At 40.6% G+C, this 22,685-nt stretch overlaps 1 protein-coding gene across 1 annotated transcript in view; it reads left to right on the top strand.

Annotated features, from left to right (window-relative positions):
* LOC147679578 (solute carrier family 2, facilitated glucose transporter member 11-like) overlaps nt 1-22,685 on the top strand; it is a 573,370-nt gene that overhangs the window by 200,680 nt on the left and 350,005 nt on the right. Inside the window, exon 6 of the mRNA XM_086943163.1 lies at nt 18,069-18,193. Coding sequence (XP_086799289.1) covers nt 18,069-18,193 — 125 coding nt within the window. The remainder of the gene's footprint in view (nt 1-18,068; nt 18,194-22,685) is intronic.

Below are 22,685 nucleotides of genomic sequence, written 5' to 3'. Positions count from 1 at the left end.
AATGATTAATTAATACATATGTTAATTTAATTAATTTAATTTCTGTAGTGGGTTGTGTGTTTATAGAGGAATAGTTTTGGAATTAACTTAATTGTAAGTAATTACATTTTTTTTAAAAATATATTGAGTATATTTTGGAAAATAATTTTAAAATTTAAATTAATTGATTGTTAATAGGTAAATTATTAGTATTAGTAGGTAATTAATATTATTAAACAATTTGTATTTTACAATGTAATAGATTATTTAATATAATTTACACAATTCTAAAATATTTAAAATATTTAGTAATAGATTTTACTATTTATGTTATTTATATTTATATAAGAAGTATTTACTTTCCCTACAATTGCACTCACTGGAGTTGGAATAGTAAATTTAACCCCTACGCTATCCAACGCTTTCCCTACTGTTACCCTCCCTGGAGTTGGATTAGTAAATTTTACCCCTACACTATCCAATGCTTACCCTACTGTTACACTCACTGGAGTTGGAAAAGTAATTTAAACCCTTACGCTATCCAACGCTTTCCCTACTGTTGCACTCTCTGGAGTGGTAATAGTAATTTTTACCCCTATGCTATCCATTGCTTTCCCTACTGTTGCACTCTCTGGAGTTGGAATAGTAATTTTTACCCCTACGCTATCCAACGCTTTCCCTACTGTTACACTCACTGGAGTTGGAATAGTACATTTTACCCCTACGCTATCCAATGCTTACCCTACTGTTACACTCACTGGGGTTGGAATAGTAAATTTTACCCCTACGCTATCCAACACTTACCCTACTGTTACACTCACTGGAGTTGGAATAGTAATTTAAACTCCTACGCTATCCAACGCTTTCCCTACTGTTGCACTCACTGGAGTTGGAATAGTAATTTTAACCCCAACGCTATCCAACGCTTTCCCTACTGTTACACTCTCTGGAGTTGAAATAGTAATTTTAACCCCTACGCTATCCAACGCTTTCCCTACTGTTGCACTCACTGGAGTTGGAATAGTAATTTTAACCCCTACGCTATCCAATGCTTTCCCTACTGTTACAATCTCTGGAGTAGGAATAGTAATTTAAATCCCTATGCTATCCAACGCTTTTCCTACTGTTACACTCTCTGGAGTTGGAATAGTAAATTTTACCGCTACGCTATCCAACGCTTACCCTACTGTTACACTCATTGGAGTTGGAATAGTAATTTTTACCCCTACGCTTTCCAATGCTTTCCCGACTGTTGCACTCACTGGAGTCGTTAGAGTACATTTAGCCCTCTCGCTATCCTACGGTAAAAATATTGTATATGTTTTGTTAATAATATGTAGATATATATATATATATATATATATATATATATATATATATATATATATATATATATATAAGTATTAAAAAAATAATTAAGTTCCATTAATTCTTTCATAATTTTACGTTTATTTAAGTATTTTAAATTTGTTCATATTTATTTAATTTATTGTTATATTACTTTTAAGTTACTTTTAACATACTTAAAAAATTCGATATTTTGACATTCTATATTTTTTACACTCGATACTCTGGAGTCGATATTTTTGTACTTACCTGTTTGAAGATAGGAAGTCGATATTCTGTCAGGTAATATTTTATCCTCGATATTTTGGCATCTCGATATTTTGTCTGTCGATGTTCTGTCAGTGATCCTATGAACATACAATAGAACAATGTGTTATATGAAGCGACCAAAACACAACAGGCTTGCAATTCAATGACAGGATAAATCCCTAGCAAAATATTTATGGTTAAATCATAATGAAATTGGTATGGCTGAAGCACACACTGATGCCAGTTGTGTACCTTTGAGATGGGTGTAGGGGCTGCTAATGTGAATCTTAATGCAGTTACACCTGCTAAATAACTTGGCTGAAGAGCAACACGCTAATCCAGTGCAGGCGGAAAGCATCAATGCTTCTCAGCTTATCCCCAATGTGTGATCATAACCAGATGTTGTTTTCTGCTTGCCTCCTCTTCTACCGTATTCACATGTATAGGTGACTGTTTGACATTTGAGGTTTGGATGTCTGCTGCACAAGACACCATCCGTTGTCAGCTAAGTAGTACCATGATGTTGGAAATAGAGTATGGGAACAAAGGACACTCAAACTTCTTTCATTCAAAAATGAGCTATGTGAATTCATGGGTAGGAAAGCACAAATGAGCAACATCATGTCCCTGACTACTGCACATCTAACACATGAACCCTTTCTGACTTGACAAAAGACAACATTACACTCATGTAAAATGTTAGTCTTAATGGTAAAGGTGAAATTAGTGTAATGCGGAGGAGTCCGGGTCATTAATCCCCTTCCTTGAAATATCAGTAACATTCTAATACAAGTTTGTCTGTGGATGTGTCATCTTATTGATCTCGGTGCTGCATGGAGGTAACAGCTGGCAAATGCTTCATGTGAGCAGTTGCCCACATGTAAAGTCCATGAGGTAAACATGCTGCACATTGTCCTTGATTATCCGCAAATGGTTATTGAGTATGGCATGTTGGCTCATAGCTACCATCTGTGTTACTAAGATTTGGACATGCATGTCTCATCACAGTATGCCATAAGTAACACATAACCATTCCAGCTTTGTAAAGGGCCTTCCACCATGCTGTAACACATGATGCTGCATTTTTGGGAACATTTGATATATTATATATATATGAAGAACCAAGTCCTTAGAAACACAAATAAGGCAGAATCCACCCAGCGCTTCACCAGCAGGAACGGACCACCACACGGAAGGTAGAATTTTAAAGTGCAAATGTATTCCTCAACATGACGCGTTTCGGCTAGGTTACCCCGGCCTTGATCACATGACATGCTTAAGGAACCCAGGTCCTTAAATACCCAGTTGCTCCTTCATAGTCACTCCCAATCAATTCATAGAAGTAGTAGAGAGACTTCAAAGGTAAAAGGCATAAGTGAACTTCCCCAACATTATGATTGTTGAACAAGAACATGCAATAGACAAATTTAAGAATAAATTAGTAAATAATCAAGGGCAAGTGCCCAACTTTGATATCATTGAAGTTGAACAACATATCAAAACTTCTATATGGGAGAAGAGCAACAATTGGGTACACCCTAGTGCAATTAAAACAAAGTACTGATTACTTAATCTAGTACCCACAGAAAATAAATTGACAAATTCATAGCGGATGCGAACAATATAATGCATAAAGTTGTTGTCCCAAAGCTTGCCGATATAACATGTTCAAAGATTAATAGTTCAAACTCCAGACTGCCCAAAAGCTATGTGAGAACCTAGATGAAAAGATTTATAGATTCATATATGTTCCAATCATAGTATTAAATCGTATAGTAACAAAATTCATTATAGATGTGCAATAACTACACCTCTACCAGAAAAAAACTAGTAAAACTAGGGACCTAGTTAAACCACTAACATTTCACAGTATTATATGTAATTCATAAAGCTAATTGTATTACTATGATTAAGTTAATCTATACCTAAAATTCATCACTATTAAGACCATAATAAATATACATAAATTAAAACCTTATAATCCAAGTTCAAAAAAATACATGTATACACATAAAGGAAAATATAAACATATTCATTTTCATTTCATCTAATTAGCAGCAGAAAAGTAAAAAACCACCTCCTTACATTTCATTCAAGGATTTATATAACCAAATAGATAAATAAATAAATAAATAGTACTGGCCATGAGAATACATGATTTGGGTATTTTTACAGCAATTATCATTATATACAAACTAAAAGCCCGCAATTCATAAACTTATTAAAGGAAATTAACCAAGTCCTCCCTTGTATTCAGCCCATTTGGCATTTTAGTATTTAACTGTAATATATATTGACTTTCCAGTTGACGCAGTTTTTTCTCTCGATTGCCACCTCTTATGGATTTTGGAACAGAGTCAATAACAAAATACTTAAGATCTTGCAGATTATTTTGATGCACTAATTCAAAATGTCGGACAACCGGATAAGCAGGATCCGAATTAACGATTGTCCGTAAGTGCTGCAAAATACAATTAAAAACAGGGAGTTTAGTGCTGCCTACATAAGAAAGCTGACAAGTGCATTCCAGTATATAAACTGCAAAATCCGTTTTTCAAGTATAATACCCTTAAATAGTGTTGGGCAAATTGGAGAAAGGATCAACAAACGTCTGTCTGATGATCCCGAACTTACACGCTCTGCATGAAATGCACTTAAAAAAGCCTTTCTTATTGGTCAGCCAGTTCACAGGGTTGGTTACTTCTGGACTGGTTCTCACCAGAGCATCCCTCATAGAAGGAGCTCTCCTGAATGTGATGGTCGGTTGTGCTCCTAATTCAGGAGCCAATGTCATATCTGTTTTAAGAATAGGCCAATGCTTGCTGACAATCTTCCTAATTGACTTTTCTTGGCTACTGAACGTAGTACTGAGTCTAACCACAGGTTTAGATGTTATCAGTGGTTGCTCAGCTGTGTCATCTACGTTCACAACTTCTTCAGGTAATATATACTTTTTCATTTTAGCCAATGCTGACTGTAAGTCTTTCGGATCATATCCCTGAACAAGAAACCTATCCATAGACTCAGTTAAACAGTTATCCAGATCTTCCTTCCTGCTGAAAATTCTTTGAATACGTAAAAGCTCCCCATAGGGGATGCTTTTAATAAGGTGCCTAGGATGAGCACTGCTGGCATGGAGAATAGAATTGCAAGTTGTGGCCTTTCTATGTAGTTTAGTGCAAATATTGTTATTCTCCACAAAAATTTCTACATCCAGAAATTCCACTCTTTTGTTACTAATCTGGGCAGTAAATTCAATATATATATATATATATATATATATATATATATATATATATATATATATGTATATATATGTATATATATGTATATATATATATAGATATATATAGATATATATAGAGAGATATATATATATCAAAAGTCACCAATTACTTCTCAATCCATAAGGAAGGAGATGCTCACTCAGGGATACGTGCTGGATCAACAAAAAGGTTTACTCTATATACATATATATTGTTTACATATTATCATATGGCTTTAAAGTAGGTGCTTCCAAAATCATTTTTTGATATTTAGAAAAGCGTTATATAATTCACTTGTCCAATCAAATATATTTTTTTTATAAGCACTTTTCTTAAGAGTTTAACAATGTGAGCATAACTATGCACAAAAGGTTTAAAGTATTTTCCTAATCCCAAAAAGGATCTCAGTGTATCTTTATCCAGAGGTGAGAGTGTAACCCTAATGACATTTACAAGATTCACTTAATGTGAAATCTCTTCAGCTGACAATGCATGACCTAAGTAATCCACTTCAATCTGCCAGAAGAAAATGTTTTCTTTCTGACTGTCATGCCTCTATTCTCTAATACATGTAACACTGTTTCTAACAAAACATTATGTTCATTTAATGTATTTCTTTATTTATTATTTATTTAAGAGTTTTATAAAGCGCTAGCTAGACCTGAGGGTATCAGAGTGCTTAACAGCATTATCACACTTAAGATAAATTAACACTGTAATATGTACAGTGAGTCATGACGCATCAATGAGTATCTTCGTAAAGAGCACATTGTCCTTCGTAAGACATGTTAACATAGTAGGATGTATGGTGTCTTATGACACTTCACAAAATGTCATCATAGAAAGCACCATGACTCATGACGAGATTGGGTAGAGAGGATAGAGAAGGGAGTCATGAGGAGAATGAGCTAGAGGCCTTAATGTCAAAGTGTCTGTGTGCTGCTGTAGGCAGGCTTTGTCGTTAAGGCTTTAGATATCCATTCGGTAGAGATTGATTGAGGAGAAGGTCTTTGAGCTGTCTTTTGTATATTAGGTAGGAGTGATTGGTCCTGACATGGATTGGTATGAAGTTCCAGATTTTGGGTGCATTTCCTACGAAAGAGCTAGATGTGGGTTTTTTGGGTGAGTTTTTGGAGGGATAAGGAGTAGAGTGTTGGTACTCCTTAGGCTTCTTGTCTGACCGGCCTTCTGGAGTTTTGAGGCCAGGTAGGCGGGAATCCCTGTGTGCTGCGCTTTGTGTGTGAGGCAGGCAGTTTTGAAGTTGGCACGCATTTCGATTGGGAGCCATTTTAGCTCTCTGAATGCAGGCGAGATGTGTTCATATTTCTTGACTCTGGTGACCATTCTGGCTGCTGCATTCAGAGTTGATCTGAAGGGAGCCAGGTCAGATTTTGCTGATCCTGTTAGGGTTGAATTCCCGTAGTCCAGTCTTGACAGCACCAGGGATAGAGTGGCTTGTTTGAGGTCATTAGGAGGGATGAATGGTTTAATTTTGTTGAGTAGTTTAAGGTTGAGGAACTAATGCCTTACCATAAACTAATTTATCTTCTTGGAATGCTTGTCTACCCCTGATACCTTTAAAAGTGTGTCCATCAACTTCCTGAGTATACTGGCGGCGAATACCAAAGCAACTTGTTTACTCTTGTTTACTATGCTTACCATACACAATGCAAATAGAAATTACTGGAGAGGTTTCATCATTAGCTAACACTTTCGCAGAAACCAGTGATCATTCAATACCCTTAGCCAGATCAGTAACACCTGACAATGGAGGATTTCTGCAAGCACGTAATTTTCCCTGTATCTTTTTCAATTGGCGATTAGAAATCATTTGGTCTCTAATGTAGGTATTCATATTATCTTCAAGCTCACAACAGTTGCAAGCATTCTTAGTGCCGTAATGTACTCTTCAACAGTTTTGTGTGATCAGTGATTTCTTTTGTGACAAAACACACTGACTCTCTACCATGACAGTAGGTGACTCTGGGAGCCAAAGCATGTTATTGCCATATCACACTTCTCATGAAGATACATTGGTTTTAACAAAATTGAAAGTAAATCTATTTATTAATAGAGTGCAACTTATTTCCTTAATCAGGGTTATCCTCATGCTGAGCCACAAAATACTGCCAACCCAACAAATAAATTAAAACAATCAGGTCATCAGTTGTTTTTTAAAGAGCAAGAGGTAGTACATTCCATTCTCAGGGTGCAATGAAATATAAAGTGCAACTACTCGCCCTATTTTGATGTGCCTGTGGCATCAAAAGCAGATGGAAATTGCTAAAGCATAAAGACTGAGAAGCACAGTAGGTATAATGGATATGTTTAGATATCCTGGCTGAGTCCCATGCAGAGACCTATGAGCTAAACGGAACGACTTAAAGAGAACTCTCTTGTGGATGGGAAGACAGTGAGATGTCCTCAGGTGGCATGCCATGTGTGTAGTCTTGGGAAGACTAAGAAAAATCATGCTGCTGTGTTCTTCACCACTTAATAGCAAGTAATGAGAAGTTGTAGTGCCTAGATACAATACATTTCCATTGTCCAATCTGAATACAATCACAGCTTGCACTATTGTTTTGAGGATGTATATCAGAAGAACCTTACAAAACTTATAAAGCAGTTTTTTTGGAGTGAAACAAGTGCCATTTAGCATAGCAATTCTGAGAGCACTCAAGATCTCTGTGTCAATAATGACACCAAAAAGTTTCTTAACATTGAGCCTTGGATGGGGGACAGCACCCTGATTTGCCGGCCGCCACCCTTATTTTAAAACGGGTTATGCCTACCACACAAAAAGACATCCCTCTTGTCTGAGTTCAAATAGAGGCAGTTAGTGTGCAGCTAGTCTCCATTCTAAGCAAACACAAAACCTGTCTGACCTGGCAGAAAGTTCTCTGAGATTGTGAAAATAATCTGCGTACCATTTTAAAGAAGATGAGATTGTGATTATATCTTTAAAACGCCTCTCTTACGTACTATTCTCCAAAACAGGCCCTAATAGTGTGGCAGAAAATGTTAAAGAAATACCTGGATATCCAAGAAAACTGCTTCGGTTTTATTTAGAGTACATATATTGGAATTTTGGCTCTCTCACTATTTACTGTTGATAATTATTTCCTGGCTGTTTTCCAGTGTTTAAGTATACACTGTTTGTTAACATTGAGTGAGGCTTTTCACTGTGCACGAGCAGATCGATGGACATCTAGACTGGGTTCTCTAATGTCTCTAAAAGTCTTCTCTGCCTTCCTAAGACAAATCTGCAGAATTCTTCTATTGATGGACAATGTGAAAAGGGATAGAGTTACTTTTTAAGCTTCCAATGTCTTTTCCTGCAACATTCAAAATCAGTATATCTAGTGTTGAGATTTTCTGAGGTATTATTTGTACTAGACGGTTTCAAATTATAGTATTTTTGCCATCTTTCGTTACAATCTTTCTCCCATTCTTGGCAAATAAAATGAGCCAATTGAATGTGAAGTTTGTAAATACTGTGGAGATCGGGTAGAACCTTGTGCAACCCCACATGTTTCACCTGTTCCCGGGTGGATGGAGTAGTCTGGACCAAGGACACTAGGGGGCTGATTCCGATCCTGGAAAAACGCTGTACAAACCGTGGTATGGAGCGTTTTCTCCATACAACTCGTACTTGTAAGGAGGCCCCTACAACCTAGGAAGTACGATCCGTACAAATAGACGCACTCCATACAAATTGTAAAAAAGACCATACAACTCGTATATTCAAGCGATTCCGATTCGGATTGCTCTGTACGCGACGTTCCCATGTATTCCCGGCAGCAGTTTACAACCCGGCAAGTACGATTCGTACAAACGGCATGCGGTACGGCTCTTTTTTTACAAGAGCCAAAAAGTGCAAGAAAAGCCTTTTACGCCCCTAAAACAGTACTAGACAGACCCCCCCCATGTATGCGTCGTACACCCCATGAATAAAGGGGTACGGTGCGTATGCACAGTGCGTAGGGATGACACGGAAAGTGGGGTACGGTGCGTACATACGCGATGAAGGGGTACTGGTCGTGTACGCACCATACAAGCACCGTACCCCAAAATCACCTGTGTACGAACCGTACCCCAAAATTGCGTATTTACGCACCGTACCCCAAAATCGGCCGTGTATGCACTGTACCCCAAAATCGCGTATGTACGCACCGTACCCCAAAATCGCGTATGTACGCACCGTACCCAAAAATGGCCAGTGTACGCACGTACCCCAAAATCACGTATGTACGGTGTGTAAATGCGCGATGTTGGGGTACAGTGCGTACACAGGCAATTTTGGGGTACGTTGCATACATACGCGATTTTGGGGTATGGTGCGTACATGGGCCGTTTTGGGGTACGGTGCGTACATACGTGATTTTGGGGTACAGTGCGTACACGGGTGATTTTGGGGTACGGTGCGTACACGGGCGACTTTGGGGTACGGTGCGTACATATGCGATTTTGGTGTACGCACCATACACATGCCTCGCATGTGGGGGGACCCCTGTACGCCTCATACCTCTATACGACCCGTACCCGGGTATGAGTCGTACCCCCAGAACGAGTCATACCAGGGTATGAGGCGTATAGGGGTTCGCTTCGTTGCCCGGTACGAGTCATTCCCCGTATATAGGCCATTTTCCATACAAATCGTATGCTGACAAACTGGTACGAATCGTACTTGACGGGTTGGACAGCCTTTTTACAATTTGTATGGTCTTTTTTACAAGTCCGTGTCGTACAGCTTTTCCCGATCCGATTTGAAAGGATTGGGCCGATCTGTATGTATTTTTCCCGTACGAATCGTACTTCACGATTTGGAAGGGACTTGTACAATTTGTATGGAAAAAAACTACAAATCCTATTTGTATGGGAAAAAAAATCCAGGATCGGAATGAGGCCCTAGTTGTCACCCTTCCATCAAAAAGGACTGCACCCGCTTCTAACCAAACCTTTCACTAGGGCTAATGTCTGCACGTGCTCAGTTAGCATATTAAAGGCATCCAACTGGTCAAATAAAGAAGGGCTGCCAGCTGCCCTTCTCCTCTTGCCGAAACTGATGTAATCATGTATTAAGTTGATTCTGTTGTATGGGTGTGGGTATTCACTTACTGTTAGCTATATATAATATATGTGATTTCTAAGTGGGCTTAAAACTGCTGGCCAACATGATGGAAGGAACATTTTATGGATTGAGATTTGGAGATAGGTTTTTAGCTAAGCAGGATATCTAGTGGGAGAGGTTTTTTTTTCAATATGCTTTCAGTTCAAGCGGCCACCTCACATGGAGCTTTTCCAGGTATCTATATCTACAAACTCTAATATAACTTTTGGGGACAGTGCCTCCTAAATCTTAGTCAGGCAAGTATCTAAAGGGAAGATGAGAGATCCATCTTATATGACAATTATATGACCTGTTCCTCTGTAATATGAACTCATGATGAACTCATGATGTCTGCTGGACAGGATTAAGTACCCATGTGACAGAGTGAGGGATGTCATGTTTGGAATTCTGCAGGCATTCATAGAGTGGTGCACTTAACTAAAAAAGAATGGGCCGGATTCACAAAGGTAAAGTGAGATGAGACTCTAACTTTCCAACTTTCGGTATTCAAAAAGAGCATTCACTACTCGTTAATGTCCTTCGTGAAAACCGAAAGTCGTAAAGATCAACATGTTGTATTCACATAGGGCATTTATAAGTAGTAAATGCCCTTTCTGAATACCAAAATTAATAAAGTTAGACTTTCGTCTCACTTTACCTTTGTGAATCCTGACCCATTTATTTGAGCTTTTCTGAAATAAAGCCTTCCACAAATGGCATGGATTGCACATAGACCAGGAAAGTAAGCTCGTTTTATGGAAAATTTAAATTAGTTGAAATTAAAATTCCAAAAGCATGCTGGCTACATTCAATACATAAGGCTCAGATACCTCGCTTGTTCTACATTGCTTTAAATAAGAAAGCTATGTGGTAGTAAGAGTGACAATCATCTGCCAGGATTGAATGCTACTAGTCTTAAAGCGCAGAAAAGGTCCAAGGTGAACTGCTAAAAACGATTTTCACCATACATATGACCAAATTATGTAATATGAAATACCATTTTTATTTGTAATGAGCATATTCATCTAGAAGGGAATCCTAGCACTAAATAACAGAACTTTATTGTCACCAAGCTCAATAGTACTCATTTTATCAACCTTGAAAGGATGAAAGTCTTAGTGGAGCCGCTAGGATTTGAACCTGTGGCTATAAAGTCAAACACAGTCCATGTCGTACATGCATTAGTCCACTGAGCCACAAAGCAATTTTAAAATATACTCCTCTTCCTAATAATAGAAGCATAGATTGTATTCACTGCTTCTTTAAGGTGTTTTAATGAGTATGTTTTTAATTCACACACAGTAAAATCTAATAGAGATTTACTTTGTAGATGTAGGAAAAGCTCTATAACTAGAAAGTTTCTGTGTATAAAAACATTGGTCATTCAATTGCCTCTATTACTGCAGGTGCTAAATGGATTTCCTATTCATTAGGCAGAATAAAAGCATGCTAAACTTAGGGATAGTAATACTCTAGATAACTCTGACATCTTTTAACAGGATTTGACCATAAAGGTAAACAGCAGGAAAATAAGACGTACATCAAACAAATGTGTCATGTATGTAATTGTGGCCCAATTTAGATTTAGGCCCAAATGTAGCAGAGTTCCCTGCCCGCCACATCAATGGAGTACATGTTGGCGCCGTCAACAGAAAACGTGCGCCAACTACCCCACATTACATGGTCCACCTTGTTTAGATTCAGGGACATCTTAGGATTTGGGGGCCCTGGATCAAACTTAGGGCCTCATTAGGATCGCGGACGGACGACCCTAGAGGATGAGGGAACGTCCGCATGGGCTGCGGCGTTCCCTCATGTGCGATTAGGATGTGACCGCCACCCTGGCGGTCACATCCTGGATATTTAACATTGCGGCGGGTGCTGCTTCAAGCAGCACCCGCCGCAATGTTAAAAGTGCATATTTAACATTTACATGCACAAAGCGGCAGGCACCGCGCGGTGCCTGCCGCTTTGTGCAAGTAAATGCTGGGGGGTACCATAGGTACCCCCCATGTGCACCCCCCCACCCGCCAACACCCTGGGGGCCCGCAACGGGCCCCCAAAATCAAAAGTACACATGCTTTTCCACAGCAGAAAAACCGCCGCCGAAAAGCATGTTTACAAATGCTTCCTAATTTGGCTGGTGGTGTCTGATAGACACTGCCAGCCAAATGAGAGCTTTTCCGCTGTGGTTGTAATCTGACCGCGGCGGAAAAGCAGCAGACAGTAACCAAGACCCACCAGCCATCGTAATGCGGCGGTGGGTCTTTGGTGAGTCCGCAGAGGATTTTCCGCCTCCTCCGGGCCAGAGGTGGCTTCCCCTGCCCGGAGGAGGCGGAAAATCCTCCATCATAATGAGGCCCATATTTTGGGGGCCCCTGTTCAGAACAGCTTTGAATTTATGATCCAATTTGAGCCCCTGTTTGCCACGCCGTTTCCGCTTCCTCAGCTGTGTTAGGGATCCAGTCTGTATCATAGGCATTAGCCTCTGTATTCCCGATGAAAACGGACGCGTGCAGCTGACAGCAGTAGGATTTAGTGTTTCCTGCCCTGTTACTAGGTTTTTAATACTTTTTAAATTGTGCATATGTGGCTGAATTACTCTGTGCTTTTCTACCTACCCACACTTGCACTTTAGTTGATTCTGCTTGCCTACACCTCCTTAGCTGCTCTTATTCGCATCTCACTTTTCCTCCAGTCCTGGTCCGCTGCGGCTGATACTCCGATTGTGCGGAGGGCTGGGCCTACTATCGGGCTCCCCACTTCCGCCCCTGCAGTTTCCGCATCCTCAGCTGTGTTAGCGATCCAGTTTGCATCATAGTCATTAGCCTATATATTCCTGATGCAAACGGACGTGTGCAGCGGGCGCTTTGCTTTTGCGCCAAAGGCAAGCCTGTCTGTGCCCGGAGGCATCTCAGAGGCGTCCGGCACGGGCCTTGCTGCCCAATTCCCCTCCGGTGAGTTTGTTCCACTATATTACAATAGGGAAAAACTGCTTTGTCTAGGCCGCTACCATTATGTCAGTGTACCGCTGCTGATCTGAGCTTGGAGGTAGACTTTCGATGCAATAAGTGCAACTGGTCTCTCCTCCAGTCCAGGAAACTCGCACCCAAGAACCTCCCACGCAACAATAAGTGTGAAAAGAATAAGTAAACAGAGGACTTAAAGACCACCCCAAAAAGCATGAACCACACATTTATGACCTACTTTTAGATGAACAGCATGATCTTTTATTCCTCACTGAGACCTGGCTATCTGAAACCTCCAACCCTACTATCACCTCAGCCTTCCCTATGGGTTAAAAACTCCTCAGGATGGACCGACCCTGTGGGAAGGGGGGAGGTGTCACTATAATTATCAATCAAAAACTAGACTGCTCTCCCATCCCGATGGAAGACATCGAGGGCGCAGAGTCCTTAGGTTTCCACTGTACCTTATCCTCCCCATCATAGCGTAGCTGGTTTTCTTATTTACAGACCTCCAGGTGCAATTGGAAATGTTATTAATCAGCCACCACCTCCTTGGTCTTAAAATACAACAACTGCCTTATTCTGGAAGATTTCAATATACACATGGACAATGGAAGAGACCCTCAAACAATTATCTTGTCGAAGACGCTGCTGCCCTGCAACATGTTTCCATCTATTTCATCGGCCACCCATGAGAAGGGCCATACCCTAGACCAAATCTTTCACAACTTTGACATATCAGTAAGCCTTCCTCTTCCCATTACCCGGTCTGACCACCTCTTATTAAAATTCGTAATTTCCAACTCTGCCACAGCCCCTCGGGCTAATGGAGGGCAGAGGGACTCTAATTACAGGACGTTCCATAAAATATCCATCCCGATGTTAACAGACACCCTCGGTCATTTCTCACTGGAGCTGTCTGGCTTTCCCGACTCAGACGCCTGCTCGATAGATTCATGGCTCCGAACCAACATTGGTGTAACGGTACTGGTTGTTTCCCGCTCCTCAAAGAAGACAGTGCCACGAGCTCCATGGTTTAACAATTCCCTCAGATCTAACAGAATAAATTGAAGAAAAATGGAATGGAAATGACTTGAATCCTATCTACCTGAGGACATGAACGTATATAAAGACAGCTTAAAAGCTCATTACATTCTCGTGAAGGCAGACAAGAAAAACTTCTTTCTCATCAAGATAGAAAACGTCGAAAATAGTAGTAAAGAAATCTATAGCATACTTAAATTCTTTACCGCCCCGAAAGCCGGCACAAAGGAAGGGCCATGCACGGAAGCCTGGTCTGAGCAAATAGGTCAATTCTCTCACAAAAAGATCTCCAGGATCTAACAAGCCTTCACTAACATCTCAGAGAAAGAACTGACCATTTAACATTAGTTCTAATAGCAAATTTCACCTCTTGGATCCTTCATCTTTGCTAATTTTCCCTGAGTTTCAGCTAGAAGAGCCACTAACCCTTCTCCAAAGCATTAAGTCTGGCTCTACTAGCGGCCCATGTCCAGCGAATATCCTGAACCTACTAGCTCCCACCATAAACCCCACGGTAAACCAGCTCTTTAATGCTTCCCTCTGTTCAGGCAGCCGAAATTATGGAATAATGCTAAGATTCTTCTACTGATAAAAAAGGCTAACGCTAAACTGACGGACTCTGCCAACTACAGCCCTATGTATTGCATACTAGTTTAGTAAGCTATGAAACACAGGCACCAACTTTTTTATAAGTAGAAACAGTATACTTGCATGCAAGCTAGTCATTGTGAATTTTATGAAATGGTGTAAGTTGCTAAATGCCTTTGAGAAGTGTTTACAATTACCTTCCTCTCTGTCCAAACATGACAATGTCATCTTTGCACCATACATTACTGTTATTTCGCGTTTTTAGAAAAGGAGGCTTGCTAACTACAGTCACATGTTCAATATCATAGGAGAGAGAACTCTTGTATCTGCACTCTTGTAGTACCTTCTTTCAGGAACAACTTGGGCTGAAAAAAGAACTAAGAAACCTACTCAGTTGTATAAAAGGCCCCTTACCGACTAGCACCACCAGTGGCATGCTTCATCCTCAGGTCCTCACCGAATACATCAAGGGGCATGTTTATTAAAAAGTCACAAATCACAGCAAGGCACCTTGCAGCACTTTGCTGCGTGACAGAGAAAGGACAGGAATGCAGGAATGTCTTAACATTATACTGTGCATTCCTGTCTTTTCCCAGCGCTGGCACACAATACACTACCTAGTGCTAACGCAGGCACCCTTGCACCATGGTGCAAGGTTGCCTGTTTTTTAAGCAGGCTTGTTTTTGTGCAGGAAGGGGTGTCTTCCTGCACAAAACAAATCCCTGACTCATTTTCCTCTTTCTATGGGTAAAACATTAGGAGAAATATCTTTATTTCTCCTCATTGTTTCCTCTTTCTATGTGATGCCTCACCTGGGGAGGCGTAGCAGTTTGGCACATTCCCAGGTCTACCAGTGATTGTAATTTGGGAATGTGCCGAAATCCATGGATGTTGCATGTGAACACCCACCACCACCTATGGAACACCTCCTGGGGGCAGAAAAATGCAACACAGTGATTTGCACTCCAGATTTATTAAGCCACTCAGGGCCATGCAAGGTGGCCTGCGCGGCTTGATAAATTCCACTTAGTAGTTGGGTTGTACATGCACCCTCATACATATAGCCTGTAATGCGAATGGGTGGGCTCAACTCTGTTGGTTAGCAGAGCTCTTTTGCTAACATGGATTTTGGGGTACATCAGACACCTGTTGGACATCTTACAATGTTTTAAAACCTTCCCAAAGGTATCCTGAATAAAATTCATTAGGAAAACCTGCAGGCAATGTTAACCTCAGGTTCTTTAGAAAAAGAGCTCAGCTAACCAACAGCATTGATCCCACCCATATGCATTAGGTATATTGGGTGAGGACCCAAAGACAAATCCTTTTCCCACCCCTTGTTGGTTTGCAAATGAGGTACTAGAGAATAGTAGATACAAGAGCTCTCTCCTATGGTATTGGTCATATGACACTGGACGCTTAGGGCACTTTTGATTGTGGGTTCTGGCTCTCTCCTCTTATTTTTGGAATGTCTGCAGTCACAGTCACATGCACTTAAATGTGCCTTATATTTAGAAGCGTCTTCTGATGAACCATATTTCGTGTAAGTATGAATCACATGATGTCTGTGACTACGGAGACTGGAATGTGAATCATGTTGTTTTCTCATTCTATGAACATCTGTCCAGTGTCAATCCTATTATCATGTGGAATGCTCTAATGTATAGATCTGATACCTAAGGTGACCCAGAGGGTGTTGGTGTGGCACACTTTATCTCACTCATGCTAAACTCATCTAAGAACAAAATTATTTACTCAGCAGCAATGTTTGCCACTTTAATTCTCACAACCTATTTCTCCATATATCTTGACACCCTCACACCCTCTCCTCTTGTTGGACATGAGGGGAGCAATGCGACTTCATCATGAATTTGGAGTTCTTTATGACCTCCACTCATATCTTGGTTATCAGTGGGAGAAACCACCAAAGTGCCATCTGAACATTATTGTATCTCCACAAACTCTGATACATTACACTTAATTCCCACCAAGCAGGGTGAGTGTCAGCCACACAAAGGGTTCTATTTAAATATGATTCCTTGGTCTTCAAGACGATGTACGTCACTTCTCTTCACTGTGTCCATCTTGATAACACATTAGCATTGCTATTCACTGGCCTCAATCACCTATCAGGCTGAAGCCCACACAGAGCCTCATCCATGTTCTCATCCTTTGCACCTATCCCACCATGAACATCCTTCTAGCATGTCATCTTCAGCAACAACCTGGAGTCCCTTGGGGCTCTAGTCCCTGTTAACAACATCAAACTTAACTAATATGCTAAAAATGCACAACTCTGATTGAGTATCTGCTCAAGTCCAGACATCCAAATTTGCTCAAACAATGCCTGCACCTAATCCAGACCTGGATATCTAGCACCTACCTGAAGTCCCCAAGACAGAATTTATAATATTTGCCATGAACCACAAGCATAAAGTAGTACAAACCTGGCTCAGTTTCATCAATGCTGATGGCTATGTGCCCTGTATTTCACCCAATAAGAAGTCACTTGGCTATAATCACTTGCAAATAAAGAAATTAAAAACAAGGCAACATGCATGTTCATCTTCTCACCCAGGATCTGAAACAACATTCATGCATCCATCGGGACTACACCAACCCCGTTCGAATTTAGGAAGTATTTGAGAATTATCCTATTTAGAGAACACTGCACGATGTTGCAGTAAAATTCCAGAAATTATCTACCTCTCAAATCACCTGTTGACTGTATACTTCCCTATAACCTTGTTCTGACCTCCCCTGCCTTTGGCTAAGTTTGCTCTGTACAACTATCACATACATAGATGCATTTATACAAATAGGTCTCCCTCTCCATAATCAAGTGTGTCCTTCTATCCAATTTGTGTTGAAAGATTCCATTCCAAATAAATACAAACAAAAAGAGCCCTGTATATTAAAATTCTAAAACATGCACCCAGATCCTGGTAAGTACTGTATTAGACTCTCACATTCAAGACATAAACCTTTTCTTACTACTTTCCTCACCACACATTGGTTATCCATGTCAATCAATAAGTCTTTATTTGGTAAATAAAATCATCATAAAAGAATCACAGTCAAACATCAAAAATATCAATTTCATACATAATAAAAACAGACAATGAGATTGCTCCTAAAAACAAAAGCATCCATGTACCTTTCTACACTTCTCAAACTCCTATTCTGCTTCAGCCTAAAATCGCCTAGAACACATCAAAGCAGAAATCTGCCCCTTACACCGGCATGAAGCAGTGGTAAGCACACCACTGTTGTCAACCTGCATGCATTAATTGGGGGGGGGGGGATCTCAATGAATAGATACGTGAGTGTTACCACAATGATACCATTTAAATGGGATCTGGAGAACCATCAATCGGAAACCCCTATATCTCATTCATAAATGATGGTTCCATTTGCATCCATCAGTCTGCAATTAGTCAAATTATTTGCAAACAATGTTATCATCACGGAAAAAAGAATTACAAGATTAACTAATCAATTTTTTTTTTATTATAGAAAGGGAGCACTTTTGACAAACAATTCCATAGCATTGCTTGCTATGGTTTTCATGGGAATAGCATATCCTTCTGGATGGTTTGAATTTCTGATCATTGGCAGATTCCTTATTGGCATAAACGCAGGTATGTGGTTTCTTAAAATGAAGTTTGTAGAAGAGCAGCTAAATGCGCACAAGTTGTTTGTATTTTTCCAATGCTTTCTGATAGATGCACCTATCCTTAGAAAAATGTTTATTTAGCTTTTTGACTAAAATGAAATTCTCCAAACGGCCCTCTCTAATTTATATCTCATAACATATACTTGATCAGTAGATTTCAAATGTATTTTTTTAATTGAGTTATTGATCCTTCAGAGTTTAATTGGTGCAATAATGCTATAACGATAGTCATCAAAGCTCCCACATCTTCTAATGCAGGGCACGGTCCTTACAATCCAAAACATCGGTCTGGGTATACATCATACTACCATTCATGGCAAAGTAGAACGCTCATAGGAATAGTGATAAGGCAGGCTAGAGCGGTCAACCTCGAATTTGGGGAGCCGGGTTTGAGTCTCAGCAGGGACGCTCAACATCCTTGCTCAACATCCTGTGATTCTGGGCAAATCACTTAATCTCCCCATGCCTAAAATAATGAATGTGTATTTCTGTAACACAACTGGTGCTCGTATAATGCAGTACACACAGAAAAACGGGGGAGAAGGATTCAGCCCTATCTCATCCTCCTCAAACACGATAGATATACACAAAAGGAGATAAGGCGAATATCACTCGCAATTGTTTTTTACGAGTATAATATATGGCTGCAAAGGGAGCACAAAAATTCTATAAAACACTGCTCTCACCCACAACAAGTTGTGGCATACTTCATCATAGGGCTGCTACTAAACGCCTCTGCGTAAACTAACACTAGATGCGGAGCGATAGGAAGGGGTTGACAATACAAACAATTGAAAGAAGAAAAAGAAAAGGATCCTACAAAGGTGCAAACAGATAGTGATTTTAAAACTGGCTATGAGATATCATCATAATAGTTTTATTCCTAGATTCCCTAGTCAGATATAAAAAAGGGTATGAAATTCCCTCGATGGGGCTGGTGTGAGTAAATTATGTACTCACCACCCCTCCGTTATACATAGAGGTCAACATGTTTCTGCCGAGTTCCTTAACCGGCATTCGTCAGGATAAACAGGATCCCTATGCTACTTTCTCAAATTAAAAAATCCCCTATAGTAGACCCACTGCACAAGGCATTACTCCACCTGTAAGCCTGGAGCATTTGGATACATTATTCATCAGATGGTAACTGTATATGGAAAGAATAAAAAACAGTGAAAGCAATCTGTACAGTGATGAATCAATATATACATTAGATAAAGTAAAAAATGTGTGCTTACAGTGCTAGGCCACATAAAAACGACCCATTAGGTGCAACTAGGGTGTTTTAAAATCCACAAGTAACACACCTTAAACAATGGGCAAACAGTGGCCCTCTCTACCGTATATATCATGATGACAAACTGTTAGTGATATACGTTCATAAAAATAAGGTGCTTCAAATATTCATGCTGATAAGGAACACATCCTTAAAAAACTAAATGTGAAGGCACGATGCCCCACCTCGTAGTCGTGGTTTTAGGCATATCATTACGTGTGGTCTCCCTGGGTCATATATGTCCTTTCACTCGGCACACCTTACCGAGTTCATTATGATGAGTGCTACAAATGGCACTGGAGTAGAGGGTGACCCCCTGTTGTCACACTCTGTGAGGAAAAATTGTTGTCAAGTAAGTAAACATCCCTCCAGGATAAACGTAGTCCTTCTGCACTATTACCCTGATTGATGTCAGTAAACAAAAGTGGCAAGGCTCAGCAATACAAAGTGAATGCCACCAAGTAAGCGGAAAATAGATTGACTACTTGTGTATCCGAACGTGTAGCAAATCCACCCAAATCCCAGGATATATGCAGTCCTGTGGCAACATTGCCGGGTTTGATGTCAGTAATCGATTGAGCCATAGCTCAGCACTCTAACGTAAATGCCACCAAGTAACCGGAGAACAAGAACAAGGGGAACCCTGCTCACTAGGAGCCAGGGTATGTCATATGTAACAGAAATAACGGTTCCAGCGGAAATTTAGGCTAGTCTAGAATAATATTATTATGAACAATAGCAATCACCAAACAGGTTGAGGTGATGTCAGAAAGAAAGAAGGCCTTGCAGACTTTGTATTCACATTGATTCTTTTTATCAGAATTGTAACATTCAAACTGATATATACACAAATCAAGAAAAACAATGGTGCTTTTTTGTCCCCAAGTTAAATGGAACCATAAAACAAACAGTGAAAAACATGTAAAGTATACAAATTGGTTTCCACAATTATTATAGACGACTAAAGAGTGACTTGGTAATGATTTCAGCTGCTGTGTACAATAGTCAGAGCTGTTCAACTTGTTTGCTTTAAAATACAGTCGACGAAGTTTCAACCCTTTTACAGTACATGGTCTCTTCAGGACCGAGGGATATGGGGACAACCTAATGATCAGAAAAAGAAAAGAAGACATAGAATGCTATATGTCAGCCAAGATCCTTAGAAAAGGACTATGATGGAATGGAGAGTACCTGATGGAGATTGTTCAGCCTCGTGAGACAGTGAAATAAGTGAGACTCCGGTAAAGTGAGAAAGGAAAAAGTGGATACTCACACAGGGACCCAGTTGGGTGTTGCACAAGTGATAATACAAAAGCGGTATTGGTTAGTGAGCTGAAGAATGATGTTTGAGGTAATATGAACTGTTGATTGCGATTGTGCATATTATAAATTTCCGCTGACAACAAGTTAGCGGAGACAGGAATTACTGCTCTTGTATACAAGAGTGAAGCAAATGCCCCCAAATCCGACTCTCTCAAAGGATTGTAACAACCCAATGCTCCTTACTTTATCAAGGGTAGTTCTCCGCCACTTTCTCGGTCTCTCCGGGTGCCATGAAGATACACAGGCTGGGGGTAACCAGCGTCTATAGATAGGTATTCACTTCCCGTCTCGTGGGTGCTGTGTAAGACGTCATGCGCCCCATGACGAAAGAGACTGCTGGAACACTAACCTATGCATCCATCGATGCGTGATAGGGACGTCATTGACCTAGCCACCGTAAAAGTAAAATCCTACAATGGAGGGTCAGGTTAAAGGGACAAAACAGGCAAGGGAATTGAAATAATTCCATTATTATGGCAAAATGGGCTAAAGAATACATGGTATTCCATTAATATTTATCCAAATAAATGACTACAGTGAGACAGAGCTATCCGTATCAGTGTGACATTGCAAGATGGTAGGGGGCCCCATTGTGAGTATGGGTTGTGATAAAGTTACGCTGTGATGTTAGAAATTCAAGTCAAGTGTTAATACAGAAACATTAGACTCCTAAGTAACACATATAGGGAGCCTTACACTAGATTGTGGAGGGTGAGTCCCTGAGTCCTCCAGTAATGTTAGAGGCAGAGCACTAGTAAGGAAAAAGATGTACTATAATGATATATAATCTATTGTATCCCCTGGGATGTCCATGGGATATCATCATTGAGCCCTGTATCATGAGTGCGAATCCTGTAGACCCACTTTTGTTAACGTATGAATAAAGCATGTGAGAGGTCCAGCGTGTTGGGTGAAATGAAAGGTTTGTCCAACACGGTTCAATTGATGTCCACCACAGTTTGGCCCTTCTCGGCATAGTGTGATGTGAGGCACATGGTTGTCCCAGCACAGCAAATGTTGCTCCTGTGCTCCATTATTCTCACTGTGACCTTTTTACATGGCATAACAACATAAATCAGGCCACAAGCAAGCTCACGAAGCCACCCTACCTGTTATCCTAGAACTCCTTAACACATCTATAGCCTCAGGTGTTGTTCCTATAGCATGGAAACAAGCCATGGTGCGGGCGCTGCTAAAAAAAACAAACTTGAACCCCGACGACTATTCAAACTATCGCCCCATCTCCCTCCTCCCTTGGGCCGGCAAGGTGTTGGAAAAATATATAAACGTCCAACTGGTCCAGTTTATTGAAAACCACTCCCTACTGGATACATCCCAGACAGGTTTTAGGCCAAAACACGGCACCGAAACTGCCTTATTAGCGGTCGCCGAGGAATCTCGAAGGGCTCTGGATCAGGGAGGATCAGTGGCAGTGATCCTCCTTGATCTAAGCGCCGCATTCGATACGGTCAGCTATGCCACCCTGCTGAACCGTCTCCGGGACATCGGAGTCTCTGGCGATGCTCCAAGGTGGTTCGGCTCCTTCCTGTCCGACAGATCATTTCAGATCTTCGATGGGGACACAATATCAGCCAGCAAGCCCCTCAGCTGCGGAGTACCACAGGGCTCCTCTTTGAGCCCTGTGTTATTCAATGTCTACATGAGACCACTGGCTGGAATCGTCGAACCGTACGGCATCAAAATTGTGTCGTACGCCGACGACACTCAGCTAGTGGTATCACTGGCTCAAAATAACATCAGTCACCCCCAAGGAGGCCTGCTGAGCTGCCTAGAGGACATAAAGGAGTGGATGACCAGCTCCTCCCTTAAACTAAATGGAGATAAAACAGAGCTCTTA

This window comes from Lissotriton vulgaris, chromosome 11 (genome assembly GCF_964263255.1).
Source record: "Lissotriton vulgaris chromosome 11, aLisVul1.2, whole genome shotgun sequence".
Classification (NCBI taxonomy): domain Eukaryota; kingdom Metazoa; phylum Chordata; class Amphibia; order Caudata; family Salamandridae; genus Lissotriton; species Lissotriton vulgaris.
The sequence above is the reverse complement of the archived record's forward strand: the minus strand, read 5'-3'. Positions and strand labels throughout refer to the sequence as shown.